At 41.4% G+C, this 27,063-nt stretch overlaps 1 protein-coding gene across 2 annotated transcripts in view; it reads right to left on the bottom strand.

Moving 5' to 3' along the window:
• The window catches only part of KHDRBS2 (KH RNA binding domain containing, signal transduction associated 2), a 341,718-nt gene that overhangs the window by 243,719 nt on the left and 70,936 nt on the right, over positions 1 to 27,063 (bottom strand). For both annotated transcript variants that reach the window (XM_081906474.1, XM_081906475.1), the window contains exon 2: positions 16,711 to 16,838. In XM_081906474.1, the coding sequence (XP_081762600.1) occupies positions 16,711 to 16,838 (128 nt within the window). The remainder of the gene's footprint in view (positions 1 to 16,710; positions 16,839 to 27,063) is intronic.

Here is a 27,063-nt window from a genome sequence, read left to right as displayed (position 1 = left end):
TGATAAAGGAAATTGAGCAACTCCCCTATGAGGAAAGGTTGCAACATTTGGGACTTTTTAGTTGAGAGAAAAGGTGAATAAGAGGTGACATGGCACAAGTGTTTAAAATTATGCATGCCATGGAGAAAGTGGACAGAGAAAAGTTTATTTCGCTCTCTCTTTCATAATACTATAAATTGTGGACATAAAAAAAAAGTTGAATGTTTGGAGGATTCACGACAGACCTAGGAATGCACTTCACACTGCACAATAGTTAACATGCAAAATTCACTCCACAGGGGGCAGTGATGGCTACCACTGGTATGGTTTAAAATGTGACTACACAATGATCTGCCTCCATGGTTGGAAGCAGTAATACTTCTGAATACCAGTTACTGGAAACCACATGAGGGAACAAGCTCAGGTCCTGCTTGTTGGTTCCCCACAGGCATCTGGTAGGCAACTGCAAGTACAGGATGCTAGATGAGATGAGCCATTGGCCTGATCCAGCAGTCTCTTGTTCTGTTCTCGGTCAACTCCATTGGGCCACCCTACCCCAATGATTGCATTTGCACATGCTGCAAGTGGTGAGCATTTGTTGACTTGCGAGCAGGCCTCTGGAGAAAGCAGTAGCCCAGTGCCCTGTTAACAACTTCCAGATCTCACTGTAGTCTATGAGTTGGGTCCAACAAGCCACAAACCTAAGGGAAATAGTTACTAGAAATGTTCCACAAATACTTGCCCAAGGGCTTCACCAGGAGTTCACACAAGGATACAACAGGATAGTTCTGTAGCAGTTCTCATAGTTTGTGCAGCATCTTGTGCTAGATTTTACACAAACAGAGAACATCGGGCAATATAGTTTCACTTTTCTTTCACAAGGGATAAAACAGCAATTCCATGAGTAAAGAAAGCCTTATTTCAATCCAACCCAGTATGTGCCTCTGGGCCTTAGTGACCACACATGTAACTCAAACAGATAAGAGGATATCATTATTGCATTTGGTAACTGTTTTGCTATTCTCATCACTGGAAGGTTTTTCAGAGATCTTCTCCAAGTTGCCTTATTTAGAAAGATATATTCATGGTATGTCTCTGCATTCAAACTCTTCAGCTAACTCCACCAGGTACTGTCAACATGGAACAGCATAAAATATGCAATTAAATTACCGTCTTGAGACTAGAAGGAAGCAATGAACTCCAGAGAAAATCTGTCCTGACATTCTACTGTTGTTGAGTTTTTAGCTTTATCTGAAGTAGTGGTTAATTCATTTGTGGTTTTAATAGTACGAAATGAACTGTGAAAATGGACAGAAGAAACAAAACCATTCCATGTTGTTCTTTAAAAAAAACCAAACCTCTTTCTTGTGTGCATTAACTCTCACACTTTTGTGGTGCTGATAAAGTCTGCAACCAGCTATACAAAAAATTGTTGCCTATAACAGCCTTTAAATTGAAATCTGTACATTCAATGCAGCACTAAGGCTAAAGTTCCATCACTATGGTTCCATCTCTCCCTCTCCTGCCCCTCATAAATCTGTTCTGAGGGTTCCCTAAACTCACCAGAGCAAATTTTGGGGATGGCACAGGGTGTGCTTGGGCTAAGGACAGGGCAATTGCCATTGCGCTAGTGGGAAACCTTGAACTGGCTTCTGCAATGATTTAGTTAAATATACCGGTAGGCCCAATGTCATGTAAGAGTGTAAGTTTTTCAACTCAACCAGAAAATGGATAACAACCCTACCTTATAAAAATTCACCAGGATTTTAGTGCAAATTTATACTATATCCATGTTTGTATGTAATGTTGCCTCATTTACACATTTTTTCATAGCAATTTTTCTAATAATTTTAATGTAGTATTTTTCACTAATATATAATATTGTTGTATGCTAGCTTTTGGACACATTACATTGCTGGAGAACTGCACTGTAAAATTCAGAGAAATGTGAATTTTGAAAGATGGCTGTGTTTTGGTCTGCACATTGTTTAAGAATGTGTGAATTAGATAAAATGTGGATTGAATTTAATTTCTCCTGCATTCCCAAGATAGAACACCAAAAGGAATACTGGGATCTGTGCTGCTTCTCCTAACAAATGAACGCTCAGATGAAGGTGAATACACAGACATATATGCTTACCATGTATTTAAATTTGTAAGACATGATAAAGACATATGACATACAGTGGTACCTCTGGTTAGGAACATAATTAATTCTGGAGGTCCGTTCTTAACGTGAAACTGTTCTTAACATGAGGTACCACTTTAGCTAATGGGGCCTCCTGCTGCCGCTGCGCTGCCGCTGTGTGATTTCTGTTCTCATCCTGAAGCAAAGTTTTTAACCCGAGGTTTTATTTCTGGGTTAGCGGAGTCTGTAACCTGAAGTGTCTGTAACCTGAAGCATCTGTAACCCGAGGTACCACTGTACTATATATTAGGGCAGAATGCACTGGCTCTGTATAGATGCTGAAACAAGTTGAATTCAGGAGTCTTCCTCCCCACCACCGAACTGAAGTATACATCAACACCACCCCGAAGTTGAACCCCTCACCAAAACCCTCATGTCATTTGACTATTCTTTTTTCTCCCTGTATAGCTCATTTATTTACCTGTATCTACCGTATTTTTCCATGTTTAAGACTAGGGTTTTTTAAACGAAAAAATTAGGTTTAAAATTGGGGCTCATATTATACATGGGTAGTGCTGAGGGGTGTTTTCTTAATTTGGAATCCCCCAAAATAAGGGGTGTCTTATACATGGGGGCATCTTATATAGGGAAAATACAGTATGTTTCCATAACTCTCTGGGCTTTGCAAAATGTGAGGCTATCCAACATGTCACCTGCAGATCACCAAAGACATCTGGATTGTTTTTAATATTATAATTAAAACAGGGAAACCGATGGTTTAAAAAATAAAAATGTAATGCAAGGGGGTTTTTTTGTTTCAGTTTGAAACTTGTTGTCCTGGTTTAACTAACTAACTAACTAACTAACTAACTAACTAATAACCTTTGGAACAAAGAGATATACAAGGAAAATACAAATCATTTGGCCAACTCTTAATTATTTTAAGGTAAGACAGAGAATCCTCACTTCTGCCCCCTTCAAAAATATCAAACTAATATGAAGTTTTGAGTTTTAATGGAGTAAAGTATATTCTTTTACTTCCCTGCTACACATCCCAAGACCTATCTGGCAGGTTTAATTCACTCTGAAGATGTTCATGTGCCTTCAAATTTCATCCACTTCAGCCAAAAAGGGGGTGGGGAATTAAAGCCATTATTAGATTCCTCATTTTTGTGAATAGGGAACATAAAGCTTCATTTAAGACAGAGCAACTTGGAACTGCAAAAAGAGATCAAAACAGAAAGATCACAGAACAACTGAGGAACAGTTTTATTTTTTAAAAAAACACACAAATACAAGGCAAATATTTGGTCTCTCTCATATCTAGTATCTATATCTAGTAATTTCCAACTCTGGCTATGATTCTAACCATATCTACTTGGAAGTAATTCAGCGAGACTAACTCCCAGGGTGAGGACAGAAGTTTAGAGTAGACCCACTGAAAGTTATCGACTTAAATTACTTAAGCTCATTAATTTCAATGGGTCAACTCTGAATTCAATATGACCAATGTTGGTTATCACCTATATAGATATATTTAAAATGGGATCTATTTTACATTCTAAATCCTTATATCTTCAGGCTCCCTCCTGTATCTAAATGATTCTATAGTATGCTTATGATATTTTTTTCCTGGTAATGTTCAATAACTCCAGCCAGATTTAAGAGCAACTCATCACACTTTATCTGGCTGAGGCTTTAGGGAAAATATCATTTCAGAAAGGAGTTTGTTATTCTCTTATTATCCTCAGCCCAACTTGACAACTGCAAACAGCTATTGCGTTTGCAAAGATCTTTTGTTAGCTTTTCAATGATTGATCACTTTCTTCAGTGCTAAATTTTAAAAAAGTCACACTGATATGACTGGAAGTGTTTTCAGCTCCTCTCCCTTTCCACAAAATAGCTCCCAGCATATCCTAGTTAATACATCCCCTGTGATCCTATTTACGATAGTGAGCCTCTTATAGATGCTACATGTTATTAGCATTCATTTTCTTGTTTGACTAAATAGGCATTTTGAGGTTGCACTGCTCAGACTGCAGCAGCAATATAAATAAAAAAGGCAATGCATTATTAAAGCACATATTCTTGTTACTCGGTTGCAAAGGGACCTGTGTGATGAAAGGTGATTTGTTTGGAGTGTCTTCCTTGCCAGCTGGAGTGTGAAAGTAACCAACCCTCTGTAAATATATGGTTTTCCAGAAGTTGGGCTCACAGCACTAATGGAGCAATACTGTTCCAAGTTACTGTTTGTGCTGAAAACAAAAGAGCTGACGATATCATTCTACTACTTCCCATTGTTTCTAACGCTTTGGAGCTCAGGGATGCTCCATATGTTACCTCTTTTCCATATACAGAAAGTGTCTATATAGTGAACAATATGAGTTGGGGCTTAATCATGTGAGCAACATGGGGACTTCTGTTCTCAGAGGGTTTTTCCAGCTTAAAAGGAAGTAGGGGAATGCAACATTAGCCCCCACAGTTGACAAGTAGCATGAAGCCCAGGATTGGTCAGGGCTGGTATAAATACTAAAACTGCCTGTTCAACACAGCAGGTTTTATTTTCTGCCTGCTTAAGTTGTTGTTGTTTTGTTTTCGTTTTGGTCCTTTCTGATAATATGCACAGTATCTGCAGGTTTTGGAAGCAAACCCAAACCGCGCAAAATTGGTTTGTGAAATGGAAGCAATGGCTGGGTGGGATAGGGTGGCAGGAACAGCCAACAGATGGAAAGAGCCACAGATCTAATATGAAGGTTCAATACCAATAGCTTCTCTTTCAGAAAGACAAGTGTCCATGAAATGCTCCATTCTGCCCCCTGTAGTTTTCAGTTTTACTTTCCCGACTCTCAGTCAATGCTCAGTGCTTGCTGAGCAAACCCAGTCTTCACTGGCCTGGATTTTGGGAGGAGGGGCTGTCCCCGTAGGCTTAAATTTTTTTTTCTGTACTTCTGTAGACACGGGTGGCGCTGTGGGTTAAACCACAGAGCCCAGGGCTTGCCAATCAGAAGGTCGGCAGTTCAAATCCCCACAACGGAGTGAGCTCCCGTTGTTTGGTCCCTGCTCCTGCCAACCTAGCACTTCGAAAGCATGAAGTACAAGTAGATAAATAGGTACTGCTCCAACGGGAAGGTAAACGGCGTTTCTGTGTGCTGCTCTGGTTCACCAGAAGCAGCTTAGTCATGCTGGCCACATGACCCGGAAGCTGTATGCCGGCTCCCTCAGCCAGTAAAGCAAGATGAGCGCTGCAACCCCAGAGCTGTCCGCAACTGGACCTAACGGTCAGGGGTCCCTTTACCTTTAGACATAGGAAGCTGCCTTATACTGAGTAAGACCATTGGCCCAGCTAGCTGATATGTGTCCCATTAAACTTTAATTAGTTTAATGTAAATGCCCAGTGCACTTCCTTCTTTAAAAGTCTTACTACGGCAGAGGATTTCGCGCAGCAGCTAAGAAGGGCAGGAGAGGCAGCATCTTCCCAAAAAAGAGTCCTGGAGCATGCGGTTTGTAAATCAAAAATAAGGTTTATTTACAAAACACCAAAAACAACCCTGGCGACGAATCACACATCTCAGCAAAAACACACACCCAAAAGGGAGAAGGGGAAGAACAAACAAACAGGGGGACTATTTATACAGACTCATGTTCCTGGAAGCCTAATGACCTCCAGCTGCTCAGTGATTAGAGCGTTTCTGCTACTCTTTTAACCCTTTGATAGCAACACCCCCTCTCGCTCGTAACACTGAGCTGTACCAACCTTAATACAAATTTAAACCTGAACAGAAACATTTATGAGATTGCGGACTCAAAGCTTTTGTAAAACCGTCTGCGAAATTTTCTTGGCTTGGACAATACTTTAGTTCAATTAAACCTTGTTTTACACTTTGGCATACATTTTGATAACGGATATCCAAGTGTTTTGTGTGCGCCTTGAATTGACCTGATTTAGCTAGTTTAATACAAGGTTGATTGTCTTCCCACACTCTGATAGGTAGGGAACATTCTCCAAACAATTCTTGTACCAGTTGCTTATAAAATTCCAGTTCTCTACATATATCTGATAACGCATTGAACTCAGATTCAGTTGAACTTAAAGCTATAAGTGATTGTTTTCTTGATCTCCAACCAATTAGTGCATTTCCAAATTTTATCGCTATTCCTGACACTGATTTTCTATCTGGTCCAGCATCTGCCCAACTGCTGTCGGCCCAACATTCAAGTTGTGTGCTGCCCTCTGCTGATAGTTTTAAGCGAAAGCTTTTGGTAGTTTGGAGATACCTTAAAACTCTTTTTACTCCTTGCCAAGCATGCATTGATGGTTTTTCAGCTTGTCTACACAGCATGTTGACAGCATATGTTATATCGGGCCGAGTCCACTGTGCAATGTGGAGTAGACTGCCTATCGCTGACTGGTAAACCCCGGGATTACAGAACTCTGCCTTTTGCTCAGTTTGAGCATCTTTTGTGTAACTTAACTCCATTGGGGTTTTAACACCAGCACAGTTGTTCATTTTAAACCTTTCCAGCAACTGCTGGATTTTAGCTTCTTGGCTAAGCCAATAGTTACCATTTTCATCTTGCTGAATTTTAACTCCTAGATAAACAGATACATTGCCTAGTGATTTTAACTGAAACCTTTCTCCAAGCTTTGTGGCAAATTGTTGTGCAAGTTTATCATCCTTTCCACTGTATAATAAATCGTCAACAAATATCAAAACTGCTTCTTGTTCACATCCCGAGCCTTTTAGATAAAGACACGCATCTGCTGCGCTCTTTCTGAACCCCATGCTCTCTAGAGCATCGTTTAAGCAGGAATTCCAATTACGGGCGGACTGTTTCAACCCATAAATGGATTTGTGTAGGCGCCAGACCTGGTTTGGCTTGTCTCCTTCAAAACCTGGTGGTGGTGTCATATAGACTTCCTCCTGTAAGTCTGCATTTAAATAAGCCACATTGACATCAAAATGAAACAGCTTATTACCCTTCTTAGCTGAAGAGGCTAGAAGCATTCTTAATGACTCCGATCTTGAAGTAGGGGCATAGATTTGAGAATAGTGAACACCTTTGCGCTGCGAAAACCCTTTTGCAACTAGCCGGGCTTTATATTGCAACTCTTCAGTAGTTGTGGGCTTTAAACGATATACCCATCGACAACCTACAGCTTGTTGCCCTTTCGGAAGCTCTGTACTTGTAAACACACCGAGAGACTTCATTGAAGCCATCTCTTTTTCCATTGCTTCCTGCCACTTTACGGCTTCTGAGCTTGGAAGCTGTTGTACTTCCATATAGCTTTCTGGCTCACACTGTGCCATATTTACGTATACACTTGTCACCTTAAACCGCTCTGGCGGCTTGCCCTTCGTTGCACGACTTGACCTGCGCAATTGCTCCTCTTGTGCCCCCTCTGACCGTTGGCTGTCAGAATCTGTCTCAGACTTTATGTCTGGACGCGCCCCTAGGGATAAAGACCTCCGTTTAGATACCTCCCTTGGGCTTGGTGTTGCAGGTGACCTGCTTTGCTTTTGCTGTCTGCTAGGCCTACTGACTGGCGAAGTTGGGTCACTCCGAGATTCTGGCTTTTCTACCTTAGGAGAAGAACCTCGTGCGTGATCAGAATCTGCATCTGAACCGTGTGCACCATCCCCTTCTGGCTCATCACTCTCTGGACTTTCTTTCTCAGCATGAATGCCTAAATCATCTCTCAAAATGTCAGGGTTAGCGTGTAAGTGAGTCCATCCGGACTGCTCACAAAAATCAGCGCTCCTACTGAGGACCACTCTTGTAGTATCCCCACCTGGGTCCACAAACCTCCAAGATTTGGCATGTGGTTCGTACCCGCAAAAGATGAGTTTCCTAGCCCTTGGACTTCCCTTTTTCCTTAACGCTTTTGGGATAAGTACATAGGCTTGAGATCCAAACACCCGAAAGTAATTAACTTTGGGCTTCTTCCCATATAGAGCAAAATAAGGCGTAGTATCAATTACCGAATTATATACTCGGTTCAGAATATGAGTAGCCGCCTGCCAGGCTTCCGCCCAGTAACTCTGAGGAAGTTTAGCATCAAACAACATAGAGTTTGCCAACTCTTGCAGAACCCTATTTTTACGTTCGGCCACGCCTCCTTCTTGGGGGGAATAAGGTGTAGACAGACGATGCTTAATTCCCTTTTTCTTAAAGAAATTCTGCAACACAGACCCAGTAAATTCTGACCCTCTGTCTGTCTGAAAAGCAAGTACTCTAGTACCGAATTCAAGTTCTACCGCATGAACCCAATTTTTAACTGTTTCTGCAGTATCTGCTTTTGTTTTGAGAGGAAAAAACCATGTAACCTTTGTTTTGTCATCCGAGAGACACAGTGCATACTTTGAACCTCCCATGCTAGCAACAGGCATTGGGCCACATAGGTCCATATGCACAAGTTGGAATACTTTGTCAGATTTCCTATCTGAACTGGGATAGCTGCATCTATGAACCTTCGCACTTTTGCATGCAGTACAATCCAAATACTTATTACATTTGTTCAATTTGCACCCTTCTGATAATTCAGGTTGCCTTTTAACATACTGAAAATTAATATGCCCTAAACGGCGGTGCCATAAATGAACACAAGAATTATGGGTAGGCGTGTTCACACAACCAGCATGAACCTGTTCAACTTCATCTGGACTTGTCTCAAAATAATATAACCCATTTCTGCATTCCACCTGCAAAAGAGATACGTTATTCTTTGAAATAGTGCAAACCCCATTTTCAAACACAGTTTTAAACCCATTTCTATCAAGTTCTGACACAGACAAAATACACCCCTTCAGTCCCTTTAGCACATAGGCATCAATTTCTGTTTGCAAACAATTCAAGAACACTGTGCCTACAGTCTCTAAGGAACGTTTAGTTGAATCTGCCATTGTCACAACTTTAGGGGTTAGCAAATGTCTGCAATTCTGCAAACGTACACTAGATGGCGCCACCAGGTGGTGAGATGCACCACTGTCGATCAACCAGCGTAGATTGCTGCCTTGGCCACGCCCTTGCATCAACGCCATTGCTGAAGCCATGTGCTGTGTGCTGTGGGAGTAGCCACGACCTCCTCCTCTTCTTCGACGTCCCCTGGAACTCCTTGTCTGGTAACTAGGGGTAACGGCCTTGTTGCTGTCTTGACCAGGTTCACGTGTGCAATTCCTGATTAGATGGGAAGGGGAACCACAGCGAAAACAGTGTCTAGCTGCAAAAGCATTTACTGTGTGCTCAAACTCAGCATCAACACTCTTAGGCACAGCATAACTCCCCTTTAAAGACAAACCTCTTTCTCTTTGCCTTTTATCCTGTTCATCCGCAAGCCGAGAAGAAATGTATTCAAGGGTTAATTCAGTTGAAGGCATAGCTTCCAAAGTTAGAGCTAGAGTCTCATAGCTTTTATCAAGAGAAGACAACAATATGTATGACTGCTGCTCCATAGAAAAAGGAATGCCCAGCTGCCTTAGTTGATTAAAGGCAGACACCATTTTGGCAATATGTTCTTTCACACACGCTCCCGGTTGGAGACGTAAATCAAACAAACATCTTGTAGCATGGATCTTGGCCCCCACAGTGTTTCTGGAATTTAACCGCTGCAGAACCGTCCAGACCTCATGCGTGTTCTTTAACTCAGAAACATAAGGCATTTGCTCTGGTCCCACTGCCAAAACTAGTAGACCTTGGGCTTTCCTGTCGCGTTTCTGTGAAGCTGCTGCTGCTGCTTTGGCTTCTGCAGACGCGTCTGCAGCTGCCTGTAAAGGCGGTGCTTCAGTACAGCTCCACAACTCTTTTGCTTGCAACCAAACCCTTACTCTAGCCTTCCAATCTTGCCAATTTTTCCCATTGAGTCGCGTAAACGGGACAGTAAAACTTTCCTGGGACTCTGCCATCCTCCCTGGGGCTTAGGAACGATACTCACACACCTGTAGACCGTCTCCCAGCTGCTGAGGTGGCTCCTTGAGGAATCAGACGTCTTCCAGCGAGTACAAACTTCGCAGTGCCTCTTTAAAACTTTTCTAGGCACGTTGCAGGACTCAAGCTGCTTTGGAGGCTTTCGTTGTCGGCAACCGCTTCTGTCTTCACTCCAGTCCTTGCATAAATCACTCTGAACTGCTCTCCTTATCTCCTTCTTGACGTACAAACCTCCATAACCTGTCCCATTAAACTTTAATTAGTTTAATGTAAATGCCCAGTGCACTTCCTTCTTTAAAAGTCTTACTACGGCAGAGGATTTCGCGCAGCAGCTAAGAAGGGCAGGAGAGGCAGCATCTTCCCAAAAAAGAGTCCTGGAGCATGCGGTTTGTAAATCAAAAATAAGGTTTATTTACAAAACACCAAAAACAACCCTGGCGACGAATCACACATCTCAGCAAAAACACACACCCAAAAGGGAGAAGGGGAAGAACAAACAAACAGGGGGACTATTTATACAGACTCATGTTCCTGGAAGCCTAATGACCTCCAGCTGCTCAGTGATTAGAGCGTTTCTGCTACTCTTTTAACCCTTTGATAGCAACAATATGTCTACTACACTGACTGGCTGCCCAGGGTTTCTTTCCTAGTCCAACCCAGAGATCTGGAGATTGAACCTGAGATTTTCTGCATGCAAAGCAGATGCTCTCTCACTTAGCTGCAACCCTTTCCCTGAGACCTCTTGAAGCGCTTATAGACTTTGGGGTTTCCAAGCTGATACCTCCTTTTTGCCTTTCAGTGGCTCTGCTTTGGCTCCATTTCTGCAGGCACACTTTGTCCAAGTTTGCTATTAGAGTGATGAGCTCAGGGAAGCTGCTGGTGACAATGACATGTCCTGCTGACCCCGACAAGGGGAACCCAAAAAGCAATGTGGAAAAGGAAATCCCGTGCAAATTGTTCAGTTATGTTTGATTTATACAAATCACATTACGCACATACGCATCTGTTACTTGGGGAAAGAAATATATAAATTGCCAAAGTATTTTCAAACATTCTTTCCCACATCATGTTCACTGTTGACCCCACAGTTTAAGTTATCCACTGATGGGAAATCAAGAGCAGAAAATAAATGAGAAGGAAAAGCACAGTTTTCTGCTTTCCATGCTATCATCAGTCATCTCATCCCTCTAATCATATTACGAAAAGCATTTACATGATCTGCTCTGAAAGTCATATTGCCTCTTTGTGCTAGCATGCTTTTTTGCATTTCCAAAATACGTGACAAATGTAATTATGCCTGAAATAAGTAAAGCTTCTCCTTTGGCAGAAGCAGAAAGAATACTAAAAAAAAAAAAATCTGTGCTATGCTACATCTAACCTAATTATAGTGACACCATTCATGGCTTTAGTGTTCTGTTGATGTCAGCATTTACATTGTGAGTGAGCCCTTAATTTCAGGACATTATTGCTTTGTTCTTCATAACGTGGCTCCTTTAATGGAAATTTGCAGCAGAGCAGTAGGAGGCTTCTCTAACTGTTTTCTTTTAAAGTTTCTTGATTTCTAATGTGACCTTAGGCCACTTCAAACCACATTAGGTGTGCTTACTGAATGTAAAAACTACACAGCAGGGTCGCGGTGGTGGGCCTAACCCCTGACCTACATCACTCAGCAGCCTGCTTGAACAGGCCCTATGCATGTACAAATAGCAAGAACACAGCCTTGTTCATTCAGTCAAAAAAAGAAGGGCTTTTCTCATAGTTTCTGATCATAGGAATAGCTCAGGAGGGCTGGGGAGCCTTTGGTCTGGGGGCCAAATGTGGCCTTCCAGAGCTCTCTCTGGCCCCATTAGTGCTCCCTCAAAGCCATATCCCTTAGTGGACCTGCTTCTAATTTTCCTTAGGTGTCTTTTCCTGGATGGAAATGTGTCCCCGAACTCTGATAATACCTCCTGTTTGCCTGGATGGAAGATAGAGAGTGGTAGCCTACTATACAAAGGCAAAATTCACATTTGTTACTTGGCCCACTTTTGCCTCTGGTTTCACTCACCACTGCCCACTGCCAGAAGGGAATATAGTCCTCAGCCTGAAAAAGTTTCCCTCAACCCCTTAGACTTAGGGTCTATGGTAGACAAATCACACTGAATGTCAGTTGCTCAAAAGGGGGCCTTCTACTACTTTCCTGCACCTGCTTCCATGAAGAATCAGCCACACTCACTTGTGTTGTCTAAGGAGGGTTACTATATATTGCATTCATTAGGTCAGGGTTTCCCAAACTTGGGTGTTCAGCTGTTATTGGACCACATCTCCCATCATCCCTAGCTAGCAGGACCAGTGATCAGAGATCATGGGAATTTTACTACAAAAACAGCTGGAGACACAAGTTTGGGAAACCCTGGTCTAGCGTGTGTCTTGATTTTTCCCTTCCAAACAAATTCAAGGTTGGAATTCATGTTCCAATCATATTTGTATACACATTTTATAGTTCCTATTCCTCAGAAAATGTCACTTCATTTTAAATATTTTCCTCTTCTTCCCTGAAGTAGAGTTGGAAGAGTAGATTTAATACTGATTTGAGTGTGAATATTTTAACTGAAGTCATTATATTTAGTGCTGATTGATACTGAGGATATTTTACTCCTTCAAGAGCACCACAAGAGATTGCTTCATTCCATCCATTGTGCACAGCACAACACAGAGACCCTTGAATGCAACTGCATACATGAAATATATGACTAATGATTGTTTTAGTGCCATACTGAGGATATTTTACCATATCTGAGCATAGATTGAGAGTTCAACCAATGGACTGACATTAGGTTTATCTGGGTCCAGCTTCCATATGAATTCCAAACTGCGTAAAATGCCCAGGCTTAGCCCTTCTCTGGATCAGAAAAATATTCAGGTGAGAGAAGGGCCCATTGCAGTTTCTCTTGGAGTGACAAAGAAAAAGATGGGGAAGGGGCTTTGAGTCCCCTTCATTTCATGAACTCCCAGGAATAACTAAAAAAAAACAAGGTTATTCCCTCCCATTTTTGGTCTGGGGTGGGGAACCTGGAAGAGTTCTTTTGACAAAATGTTTTTTTGTTTTGTTTTTTGTCATCCTCAACTTCCCACCTGCAACAAAGGAGCACTGAAAATGCATTTTTCCTTGAAGAATTGGGGATGGTAGGTTGGAATAACCCAGTGTTTGTAATTACAGAGCTTATGACAAACTGCCCATGTTGCCTTCAAGCCATAATATATAATGAAATTATCTCTTTATTTGTCTGAGCTTTGGTGAGCAAGCAGGAAACAATGCGGCAAAAGGATGTGGCAGATTCTTGGTACTACAAAATGCAATAGAAAAGGAAGCCAAATATACACTGGAAAGCAAGTGTCAGGCCCAACTTTGAAAACAAATGTTCCCTTGCTGCCAACTATACAGAGCCATCCTTAGACCAAAATACAGGTGGATTTTTAGTAACAGCCATGACACAGCAAAGAGGAACGGAGGGGTAACATGGCCCTAACCAACTAAAAATAGCAACCAAGTTTAATAATGCCTAACAAAGCAACAGTACAGTGAAATTAATCTGGAGACAAGAATGATCTGCCATGGTAAATGACCACCATTGACTGATCAAGCTGATCAAGGAGACAAGCTGTCAATGTCCTTCATATACAGTCTTTTGAGAAACACTTCAAAAGGTGGATTGCTAACACCAGTACTTTCCTCTCTTTTAAAAATTTTAATAGAATTATTCTTAATTCGTTTCTGATTGCCTGGAATCTTGCCAAGGCTGACTGACAGATGAAAACAAACTGTAGCATCTGCACAATTCAGCAAGGGCCTTATTTAATGGTTGACAACAGAAAGCTTGCAATGCAAGCCTGGCTAGCTGCACTAAATTCTGACAGCAGGACTTCTCTTTCCTTGGCACATCCAATCTCCCAAAGCCAAACCTATGATGTTACCACTGCCTATTTTTCTCTTCACAAAGACTCACTTAAAAATGCTCCTAAGCTCACAAAGCATTCCAAATGCACTTCCAGGGGGTGATAAATATGCCTCAAAAGCTCCGCTCATATATTATGAAAGAGAATGAAAGTTTATTGTCTCCCCTCATTTCTGTCTCCTCCCCACTCCCTCCCTCACTTCTCTTTCCCCCTCAGCCACATATTACCCATAACAATCATGTCTCAAACTGAATGCAACTGATTTGCATGAAGGACTCTATGATTTGAAAACAGAGATGCTGAAGGTACTTTTTGTTAGTCATGAAAAAATACTTTAATAAAACACATTTAAGCAAGTGCTGTGAAATCCTGACTGTCAGGATTAGAGAGAGGAGACATCTAAAAGAGAAGAAATGATTGGGGGTGGGGTTCAGCACCATCACTAGCTGAGCTGCTCTGGAATGACAGAACACGGACAGTAAAATCCAGAGTTTTAAATCAGATATATGATGTGATTATTCTTTACATGGATTTGCAAGCTTAGAAATGAGAAAGAGGATGCTCCTTCCACCCAAAACCACATTCTGATTATTATTTCGCCTTCAGTATTGTAATGGAAGAGACGCAGGAGATAAAATGTAATACAGTGGTACCTCGGGTTAAGTACTTAATTTGTTCCGGAGGTCCGTTCTTAACCTGAAACTGTTCTTAACCTGAATCACCACTTTAGTTAATGGGGCCTCCTGCTGCGTATGTAACCTGAAGCGTATGTAACCCAAGGCACCACTGTAAACACATATCAGTTGAATGTAAGAAGTCTCAGGATTCTGAACACATCACCTCTTCACTCTCAATTTAGGCCACAATCCTAATTCCTAAGACTCATTCAATTTAATAGGTCTCACTACTTAGTAGAAATGGTTAGGATTTAACTGTCATAATCTTCCAGGCCACTTGAACTGAACACCACTTCTTTGATAACTGAGTACACGGAAATCCTTGCATTTAATTATGTGCATGTGCTTTGCTAGTTGTAAGGGCAATAGGATAGGAAATCTTTCTATAGCACAAAAGGAGAAAGTTGTTGTAGATAGGTAGCTCCTTCATCATCTGAGGCCCTTCTTCATATGTCTCCTCCATGAGAGGTCCGTAGGGTGCCAACATGAGAAAAGACATTTTCTGCGGTGGCTCCCTGCTTGTGGAATGCTCTCCCCCGGGAGGCTCACCTGGTATCTTTGTTATGTATCTTTAGTTGCCAGGCAAAAACATCCCTCTTCCCCCAGGCCTTTGGTTAATTACCGGTAAACAATCTATGGCCTTTTAAACTGTGGGAGGGGTATTGTTTTTGTTTGCTGCTGTTATGTGTTGTGTTTTTCTATTGTAAACCTCCCTGTGCTCTTTGGTTGAAGGGCAGTAGAGAAATTTAATAAACATAATCATAATCTATTATGAAGAATATTTGTATATTGTCCCATGACTGGTATTATATGAAACATATGGGATGTGCTGCCAGTAGCACCTTTGATTCCCAAAACAGGCACAGGGCAGAGAAGCAGTGATGCTATAGAACATTACCAATTTAGGAACAGTGCAACATCTTAACAAGGCAATAACAAGCCGTCCTCTAGCAATGCCTATTTCTTGTGCCTTTTACCATTTTGATGATTATTTTACATCAATTTTATATTCACAATTCAGGAGGTAAATGCCATCTTGGAATCAATGCACCTCTCCTTCTCTCTCTTTTTTTATACACACCTCTCATTTGGGTCGATATGCTTTTTTACCCACTGTAATTTATTGCTATTGCTGATGAAAGAATAAAGTGAAAAGTGGAGAGTGTAATCAAAGCTAATAGTGAGGCCAAATACCATGTGACAATAAATCAGCAGGAAAAATTGCACTAGAGATAAATGGGGGTGTTTACCATTTCAGTTTGAATACTGCCAGGACAACAACTATTTGTGTAAAATACAAGGCCGCACAGGGGAAAGCAGCATTCCTTTACTTCATCATCATATATATATATAAACGCACACACATACACACACATATTACTACCTCCTGCCTGGATATTTGTTATGCAGATCTGTGTTGAGGAATTTTGGTTTGCAGAAGTGGCACCTTCCAAATTTGCTCAGAATAATACTGGCTTCCTTTGAGATGTAAATTTTTCTTTACTTCAAGGCAAGTAAGTGGGAAGAAACCAAATTATCATATGAGAGGATTTTTTCAGAGGAGTGTCTAGTAAGTTTCTTATTTTCCTTTCAACCAGTGCTTTTCAAACAGAGAACCAGGACCCACCAGTAAAACCTGGGCCACTTTCATGTGGGCCTCAGTGCCACAGCCTGCCCAGTACTTCCTCACTTGCCAGCCACGCCATAGCCTTTTGGCTAGACCAATCCCAGCACCATTAACTCCTTACATGATGAGTAAAGGTAGCCAAGATGTGGGGGGTAGGAGGACAGTAAAGGGGTACAATCCACCCTGAGTTGTAGTCGAAGTCAAAACTCCTATTGAATTTAATGGAGTTGGTCTGAACTCTATGTGTATTCCCTCAAAATCCAATCTGAAATATTGATCCAACACTTATTAGAAACAATAAAGAGGCATGAATACATTTTAATTCTCTTTTTATACTGCCCTGACTTAGCACTTTGAGCACAGCATTTAATTATAACCATAACCACAATCATCTATCAAAATAGCACAGTCTGTCTTATATTATATAGGTATTACAATACCTTTGGATACTGTTTGACAGGAATCAATACTCTTTCTGACAGCTTTATATTTTTGTTGCTGATGACATCGAGGTATTTTTTCTCTTCATCCTCCTTTTTCTCATCAGAACTCTGGAACTTTTCAATTTCTAGGAAGGGTGAACAAAAAAAAAGAATGTATAATTAGATGGCTGTTATGCTTTGATGCAGGATTATTTTCTTATTTGGAAGTTATATGAGTAACCACATAGACTCAGGCAAAAGAATGAGTAGTGCTAAGGAGAAAATTCTGTCCATGCAAGAGTGAATATTCTCCCCCATCTTCCCTACCATGCAACCCATAAATCTGTTCTGAGGGCCTCCACCAACCCTCTGGAGAACATTTGGAGATGGCATGTGGCACACATGGAGGATAGGAGGAGTAAATCCTATTGTGCTAGTGGCAAATATCCTTGTACTAGCACAACTATTTGGTTGAATACCACCCAACATACTATACAACTTAAGCTGCAGCTGACATTTCAACGGAACCTATGATGCAATCATAGCAGTCAGCTTTATGACAGCAGTCAGCAGGACACTCAGCATTAGCTGGGTTCTGCTATGGAAGTTGAGAGCTAGAGTGAAGCATACAGAAACTATTGCAATTAGGCAAGAGAAGAAGGCCAGACTCAAGACATTTATATCAGGCCTGGCCAATCCGGAAGTTTTATACCGCCGGCAAATCATGGGAGCCCAATGTTGCACCACCCTGTTCTTGTATGCTCCTGAAGGGTGACCACAAACAGACCCAGGTACCAGTGGCGTAGCATGGGTTGTCAGCACCCGGGGCAAGGCAAGTAATTTGCACCCCCTAACCCGTGGATTTGTGCCCCCTAACCCGTGGATTTGTGCCCCCTAACCCTAGCCCCCAGATGTTGCGCCCGGTGCGGCCGGCCCCCCCTGCACCCCCCCACGCTACGCCACTGCCAGGTACTTCACTAAAATAATTCCCAAACCACAATGTTCCCATTTTAAGCTCTCAAGTCTCTAATGAGCAGCCTCTTCCCTCTCCCTCAAGTTTGTTGCAGAATTTCAACAAGGAATTGTTAAGAGAAAGCTCCAGTTAACAAAAATTTTGCAAGCAAAGGATCTTGAACAATCCCAATTTCCTTCAAATCTTGAAACATTCAGAAAGCATGGATAACTAAGCCTAACCATGTCTACTCAGAAGTAAGTCTTATTGAGTTTCCATGGTAACTGAGTGGGATTAGGATTGCAGGCTAAATTCTGAATGACAGATGTTAGCATGGTCCCACCCACCTTGTATCAAAAGTTACAAGGATCAATTCCTCAACTATCTCTACCCTTCATTAAAATGTTATTCCTTCAGTACATGTTTTCCTGCGCTGAAGAGCCATTGGCTTGCCTCAGCTCTTGTGCTAGGAGCTGTGCTTTGAGCTCCTGTCTGCCAATCATTCCTAAATATTTTATTGTATCTTTCTCTTCTTTTTGTACAACACTCAGAGAAGTGATTTTATGAGGGGGTATCATAAGTTAAATAAATAAGTAAAGTGTCTGTTGAGTACTGCCTGGAAGATGTTTCTTTCGCAAGAAAAGAAGGGAGTGTGTTTCACCCGTGATGATAGCTGCTCACTGCTGTTAATATCCTATGCCTTTTTAGGGGGCATCATGAGGAACAATCGGGTCAATGGCATTTTCAGTCCCATCATACATGATGTGGAGACTGGGCTCCTCTAAACCAGATGGAAGCCATTGTGTCTTGGTGCAGGTCAATCCAGCACTGATTTGCACTTTTGGACTGACATCTTTGCAGACCTGCATTCCTCTCATCTAGTGTTTCTGACACTGGATCAATATTGTAAAATAGGGGTACATGCTTGGGAAAACAAGAATTGTTTATTTATGAGCGGAAGAAATATGCAGTTGAAGTTTTTATTCTGCATGTGAGGCCCATTAATAAGAGGAGGTAAGCTCAGGAAAACCATAGGGATTTCCTCATCTGAAGGAAAGCCATGCTGCCAATTAACAACGGCATTCTCCTTTATTATAGTGTTGGCTGTTTCAGGCCTCAGCACTAACACTGAAAATGGCTAGTCCTTTGATCAGGTTGAAGCTTCCCAGTGCTTTCCCCCCTTAAAATAAAATGTTTAGGGGTACTCTCATTTGCCTACTAATATTGAAATACTGCCCCTCAATGAGGCCAAACCTAGATTCACAAAATGTTTAGGGGTATGCGTACCCCTGCGTCCCCGCCAGAAAAAAAGCACTGAAGCTTCCTACAAAAATACCACGATTATACAAAAACAAGATGTTCTATTACCCTATTTTTTGCTATTTCATATGAAATAGTGAACTAGAAATCCGGAATATAATTAAGGAACTGTTGAGGCAAACAAATAATAATTTCTCTCAGTTAAGGGCTTGTGACTCCCTTGAGCATATTTGTTTGGCCTTACAGCAGCCTTATAAGTTGCCTGTCTTAAGAGTAGGATTTGCTTCCTCTACCAAGTGAGGGTGTTGTGGCTTTTTCCTTTTCTCCTCTTCAACCAACATGTTGTTGCTGAACTTGCTGCTTGAGCCCCTGGTAATGACACTTCTCGGCAAACAGAAACCTGCTAATGAGCCTGGCCCTGCTGAGCCAGGAATGTGTGCACAGCAGGAACTTTCTGGAAAAGTTGAAGAGCTGCTTTAAAGAAGATAAAATGTGGATAACCTAAAATAGTGCTTTCTCTCTCTCTCTCTCTCTCTCTCTCTCTCTCTCTGTGTGTGTGTGCGCGCACACACACGTGAATGAGAGATTCATTCTCCCTGATCGTCAGAAATCACAGGGTGCATTTGCATTTTGCTCTGAGGAAAGCGTATTGGTGACTTTGTCCTGTTCATGTAATATCATCTGTTTTACTTACAAATATTATATATATATATATATATATATATATATATATATATATATATATATATATATATATAGCTGGCCTGAGGTTATTTATTTATTTATTTATATCTGGCCTGTCAGAAACACACAACCACCATTTTCTCTTTGTAGCAACTTTAGTTCAGCCTTCCAGCACCTTCTTTACAAGGTGCTCTATCGCCCCCTTTGGTAGCCCAGAATAATGCATTTCTTGCTTGTTCCATAGTGACTCCAGAAACACCAATTCATGAAAGCAAAGGAATGGCAAAGACCATGCAGTGCTTTTTTTCTAAAAAAAAAAATGTTTAGGGGCACTGTCATTTTGACTCAAGAAAATCACCATTTTATAGTTTAAATTGGGAAAAATGAATACAGTAAATGGACAAAAGTACAAAGATTCACAAAATGTTTAGGGGTATGCATACCCCTGAGTGTCGTCCCTCCTGAAAAAAGCACTGCATACATGCACACATACTTTTATTTGTATGCTGCCTTCCCACAGTTCAAACCATGGTCAAGGCTCCTTACAACATGAAAAATACATAACAAAAACATAAAAAGTAGGCATATATAATAAATCAAACATTAAAAAAATACAAAACCAATCTGGACAATTTCCACATGAATAACTGCAAACTCCAGAATAAAGATACAAAAAACCAACAGCAAACAACACACACTTACACATTTAACAAAAAACCCAAACAATACCTCAGCCCAAAATGTCTGGGCTGAACATCATCTGCAGCAATCCTATGCATACTTCCTTCGTGGGCTGTACCACCGGTCAAACGCAATGGGTCTTACTTCAGAGTAACAGCTATACAGCTCACTTTGATAGGCTTACAAAACCACTTCAGAACAATAACAGATTTGTTTGGGTGTAATTGCGATGCATGGATGAAATAGGCCTCACCGCTTCATCCTAAAATCCAGTGTCCTGCAACTAGAGCATCTATTGGAGTGCTATTTTTCTAGAAAAAGAGGTGCCAGAACTCACTGTGAGCACTTCCCTTGTTCTCTTATAATGGCAATGGTGCCCACCTGAGAGATGCCAGAACTGAGTTTCAGCTGGGGAAAAAACAAAACCCTGATCAGGCAGAATGATGAAGGTACATAGAAACCTGCCTTACACCAAGTCAAGCCATTGGATTGCAGTCAGGCCAGTTAGATTGCAAAGTCTAAGGTTTATTATATCTGAAGGCCTGGACTGCTTCTGTAGGAGAAAGTGGTGGCGGAATAATACAGGAATTTATCACAGACCCTCTCTTTGGTTCTACAGAAAGTATTTTTTAAAAAATGTTCCCTCCTATAACAACCTTCACTGAATTAACAAACAAACAAACAAACAAACAAAGCTACTGTGCTAGCTTTTGGTTAATATTGAACTTTCTATGTAGGAGCATATGCAAAAGGCGACAAACATAAACACATGCCATTTGCAGCCTGCAGTGCCACAGTTCACTCTATCAGCTTAGGCCTCTATTTTCTCATTTCCACCAGGCCAAAGAGTTAGACCAGGTCAAAGAGATAAGGTGATGCCTGGCAGTTCACAAGGGCTAGTATAGAGAGCCTAGTAGGACAAAGATGGCGCTTAGTGTCACATGGTAGGAGCAGAAGATGCCCGCTGGAAGGCCAGGGGGAAGGACCTCAGGGGTGGAGTTCAATGGATATGGAGGCAGAGGTAATAACAGAAATCAAGCCAAGATAAAGAAATAAAGCCAAGATAAAGAAATCAAGCCAAGATAAAGCTGCCTGCCCATTCTATTCTGATTCCTCATTCTGAGATTTTACTCCTTCCTCTGGAGACTCCCAAAAGGAGACTGATATCATGAAACTTCAGACCAAGGAGAGAGAGCTGACAAGCCTAATCACCATGTGGAGCTGGTCACTGAATGTATCAACATGAGCCCCAGGAGGCCTTGCCTTGAAAATGAAATTTCTGGCTGTGATGAAGCATACACAGAAAGCAGCAGCAATTGGGCATCAAAGCAGCATAGGCGGGAGGAGGGGGGGCTATATTGGAGCAAGTAAGCTTCTAACGGAGCAACCTTCCCTCAAACCCCTGCTGCCCATGTACTGATCAAGCATCATCGCACCTTTCAATAGTTTCCCAAGCACAGATTTGCAGAAATCTACACTGTTCTGGCAAAAAGAAACTCAGTAAAGAATGTGTGTGCGTCTTACTCCCCCACCCCACCCCCCATGCCAATAAAAGGAAGTTAATTATACTTCTCTTCACTATACTTGACATCTGTTACAAAACTCTCGTCATGAATATAGTATTTCCATTTTCAAAAAGGCACCCCCCCAGCAGAAACATCCCTTTGCTACATTCTGAAGCATGTCAAAACTCATCAAATAACAAATGTTCTTCTCGTCAGCCTCTCCAACCTACCATAAAATGGAATATACACCTTCCAAAGCTGTCAGTATTTGGTTCCCCTTCAGAAGAGTAATGTTAGTGTTTGCTTAGTTTTTCTCTGGGCAGCTGTTTTGTGTGTGTGTGTGTGTGTGTGTGTGTGTGTGTGTGTAATTATTTGATTGTAAGTATTAATGATGTCAGCTACATGGTTTTCAAGAATCCTGCACCTCCATCATAAGATTGATTTTCCTTTCACCTGAGAATTTTGTGGCCTGGTTCTTATACAAACAGCCTATAAAGCTATACCCAAAGTGACGCATATGCAGAATTAGGTGTTTCAAAGCATAACTGCATAGAAAACAATCACGGTCCCCCCCCTCCCAAAACAGCTAAAGGAACTATAGTATGGTGTTAAGAGGGCTCAATCTAGCATCCACCCATCCACACAACAGTAAAGATATCTGAGCACAGAATACACAGATATTTTGGAATACATAGAGGATAAACCATGCACAATACTGCTTAGAAGGGTGTATTAATATTCTGGCTACATGGGAAGTGTAGATCATTTTTTCCACCCAATTGGCACCCTCCCTCCTGACAGTGCTCATATGCCGTGATTTAAGATATCTAGCATTATAGTGCAAATGAATGCTTGATGCTGTGGTTTATTTATATTTCCACTTCCAGTAAGCAACAGAAAATATGACAATCAATATTGTGTTTTGAGCCAATCAAAAGATTCCAGAACATGAGACTCCCCCTTAGGTCCCAAGGAATTTTGCAGTTGGCACAGACCTCTAATAATGACAGTCAGCTAATTGCCCTTCAGATTATGGTAATATGAGCAGCACATAAAATTGGCCATTAGGGTTAGTCTAACAATTTCATAGCACATTATACAAAGACATAAATCTTGAAAGCACTTTTCCTTGGGGGAAGTAGGACATATATGTTACCATTTTCCACAGTGCCAAGTGTCACATACCAAAAAGTACTTCCAGTTATAGGCACAATAATCAGCAGGAAAAAAATGTTTGTTGGGTAAATGAGGATTAAAAAACCCTCTAGAGTTCACACCAGGTGAAAAGCAGTCTACACATTGGATTAATCACACCCCAGAGCCAGGAGTTTGTAAAAACCAATGGGAGCTTCCGCTTCCACTCTGAACTCGGTACACAAACAGGATAAACATGAAGCAAACAAGGTTACACTGAATAAGCCAGGCAATATTTCCACCACACTGAGACGACAAAAAGGGGCGAGGGTGTTGAATGAAGGAACTGATGTTGAGTTACATAAAATGGAACTAAATGACCCTGACAAGTATGTTCTTAAACCCCATTAGCTTCCTAATGGAAATAAGATGTTCTGTCAAGGAAATAAAAGGAAAGGCTGACTGGAATTTTTGAAGAAATACAAGGAATGTACTTTGAGGAACTTCAGTTCCAATCTGCTTCTAACAAAAGTAACCAATGCTAGCATGTTCTCTCCCAGCAAAAGGAGCCAGGGGTAGGAGTAGCTGCTGGCAGGCTTGTCAAATTAACTTTTGGAGAGCTTCAAAATACACCCCCCCCCTTCTCTAGGAGCTTTCTTCATCAGTATGCCTATTTGCCCAGCTGGTTGACCTTTCAATCCGTTTGCCCTGCATTGTTCAGATTGGGCAGACAAGGTGCAGGTTAGACATCCATGCTGTACCTTTAAATATCCTGATGTGGGAAGGGGTGGGAGAGAGGGCAGCCATGGCCGAATCCACAGATTCTTTTCCCAGTCCTGCCTTCCCACCTTTCTCTGCCTGCTGTATCAAATAAGGTCCCAGGTATGACATACAGGGAAGAAAAGGATACAGAGTAAACCCTACACAAATCCAGAGTGCAGTCCCTAAGACTGTTGGATGGCACCTTGTATGCCTCCTTCCAGCAACTCCTGCAGCCAAGCTGGTGCTAAATGTATTGCTCTGCTTTCCTTTGGACCACATCAGCAAGGCCAAGAGGGGAGTCTTGTCTGGGTAGCCCAGGATCTCCACACACACTACCTAGAGAGGTCACTTTGGTGCTGCTATTGCAGCAAAAACAATGCAGGAGGCAGCAGTTATGAGTTACCGGACTCTGCAACCACAGTGATTCATTCTCACTCAAAACAGATGGATACCAACATTATTGAAAATAACATTGAAAATGCATATGAAGGAAAATGCTTTGACAAAACGTGTATGTTAAGAAAAGTTGCATATAAAAATGCATTATTACAAATTTTTCATGAGAACTTAAAAGAATTATAATAATTCTCAACTTGATTTGGAAATATAGAGAAAAGAGTTTAAGACTGGAAAATGAAAACTGAAACTGACAAATTTGCCTATCCTTAACCCGGGCACAGCTCTGCTAAACCTGCCAGTCAGACTTGATTCCCTCCACACCCCTTCTTGGACTATTTCCCATTTTGACTCCCTCAAGCCTGTCCTTCAAGGTTGCTCACTTCCTCCTCCCCCTCCCAATTTAATGAGGCAGAGCCACCAATTAAATTCCAATTTGAAGTTGGTTATTGTAATCCCCATCAGATGCATACCCGGAAGATGTTCTCCAAACATCTCAGACACACACCGGATGCAGCTGCTGCACCTGTTGCAGGTTTAGTATTGTCAGATACTGTCCAGTGCTTAATTACATTTGCATGCTTTATTTAAAAGAATTAAGCAATTATACCAGCTCAGCCGTTGCAGCACGAGACTCTTAATTTCAGGGTCATTGGGCAAAAGATTCCTGCATGGCAGACAGGGGGACTAGATGACTCTCTTGGTCCCTTCCAACAATACAATTCTATTATTCCAAACGAAATTGAGGTGAAATGTTATCCAGTTCCAGACTACCAATATGAAACTGTGACCTCTAGACACAGCCCATCAAGTGGCATCCTCTCCCCTTTGTGTGCATACACTGCAACCCTGACCTTAAGTAATTTGTGGACTTGGACCCCAGGCAGGAAAACTATGGTTAGATAAGTACACAGGAAGCACACACAAGATAACACCATTCCATGCAACGTGTGTGTACGTGTGCCAAGGGCCACTTAGAAGAAGAGGAGGAGTTTGGATTTATCACTACTCGAAGGAGTCTCAAAGCGGCTAACATTCTCCTTTCCCTTCCTCCCCCACAACAAACACTCTGTGAGGTGAGTGGGGCTGAGAGACTTCAAAGAAGTGTGACTAGCCCAAGGTCACCCAGCAGCTGCATATGGAGGAGCGGAGACCCGAACCCGGTTCACCAGATTATGAGACTACCGCTCTTAACCACTACACCACACTGGCTCTTAGGGAGGGAACGGGATCCCTTTTTGCTCTATGCTGATCCTCCCCAATGGATATGGTTCTGCTCATGTAGAGATGGGATGTCTTTCTCACTTCATTTGCTTCTTCTCCACTATTTATTTATTGCACAATACAATTAACTGCAGAACGTAAGAAGTCACATTGATTTCTAAGGATTAAACAATGAAATAAATTGCAATTAAAAAAAATCTGGAAATATTTGAACCCACCAATTTGCAGATTAGATGCACACACTTACACCCTCATACACAGAAATATACTGTGGATGTTTAAGTATTACTCCCTATTAAGTATGTTCAGCATTGCAGCCTAAATTTTGAAAACAGAGTGCAATACTACAGCATGCAGGTCTGCTCAGGAGTATGTCCCATTAGGTTCAATTGAACTTACTCCCAGGTAAGTAGTATAGGATTGCAGTGCCAGAGGAAAAATACTTCAGTGTTATCTATTATAATGCAATGAATATTCTAGCAAATAATCCAATTAAATCATTACTTCGACATCATTTCATTATTCTGCCCTCTGGGTTAATGTTATTGGTTTGGTGATTTCCCATGTCATTAGAAATAGTTCTTCAATCAAAGGTTTCCATGCTTTTCCAATTTCTACTCTTGCTCCTGAAAAATTTGCTACTAGATTAAGTCTCATGGTGATACTACTGTGACCTCTGAGTGAAGAAATACACAGTTCTAGAAATTCATTATTCAGCTAGGATATCACACAGTTTTTCATTATAAAGAGAAAAGTCTGTTTTGTTTTTATTAGGATTTATAGTTTACCTTGCCCTTCCATTATAATAAATTTTAATTTAACCTTTTTAACTTTAAGCAATGCTCAAAGTGTGACAGCTGAGCAAATGCCCTTTGGATTAATCGATCTGGACATTTGGGGAGCAGACATATTCCACACACCAGAAAGGACTATAAAATGCATCTGTGCCATTTATGGCCCTCAGCTCTGCAATAAACAAACAAACATTCTGTTCCATGTGGATTTCCATTTTCGAATCTATGCAGCAGGATATGCTAAAGGGACATATGCCTTCCTGCTCTGCCTGCTAAATGGTGCGAAATCGTGAATGGAGCAATGCGATATTTAGCCCACAAAGCTATAAAAGTATAGATTTCTTCAGAATGTCAGTTCATGGTTTGTAGTACCCTGAAGCAATTAAGGAGAATGAGAACCTCAGCACTAGGGGCCATATCTACCATAAAGATGGCTTTTGGTTGCAAGAATGTCATAAAAGATAAAGGAATCTGTACTTTTTCCATCCCTTAATATGTACAAATACTTTCTCCCTCACTGCCCCAGTGATAAATGGCACACCTGCACCCTTATATCCCAGTGCTTTCACTGAGATCATCCAGAGAAGTGCTGTGAGTTGCTCCCATGTTACAAAGTCCCGAATGGCCTCGGCTACCAGCCAACCATTTAGCACTGCAATCCCAATGCTGTGGAACACTCTTCCAGCAGAGGTTCAGAAGGCATCCTCACTTTTCACTTTCAGATGTCTCTTGAAGACTTGTTTTTTATGCTGACATGTCTATGCAGCTGTTTGAAGATTGTTTGACTGCCCAATCATTTCTGTTCTGTTTTTAATGATACCTTATATCTGTACACCACCCTGATGTTTCAGTATATAAATGGTGGCATATAAATACTTATCTAAATAAATAAATGCCTGGAGCACATGTACCTTACTAGCCACATATGACAGTCTGTCAGGACCTAAATAACAATGTACAGTGGTACCTCAGGTTAAGA

The sequence above is a fragment of the Podarcis melisellensis genome (genome assembly GCF_964234715.1).
Source record: "Podarcis melisellensis genome assembly, chromosome: 3".
NCBI classification, from domain to species: domain Eukaryota; kingdom Metazoa; phylum Chordata; class Lepidosauria; order Squamata; family Lacertidae; genus Podarcis; species Podarcis melisellensis.
The sequence above is the reverse complement of the archived record's forward strand: the minus strand, read 5'-3'. Positions and strand labels throughout refer to the sequence as shown.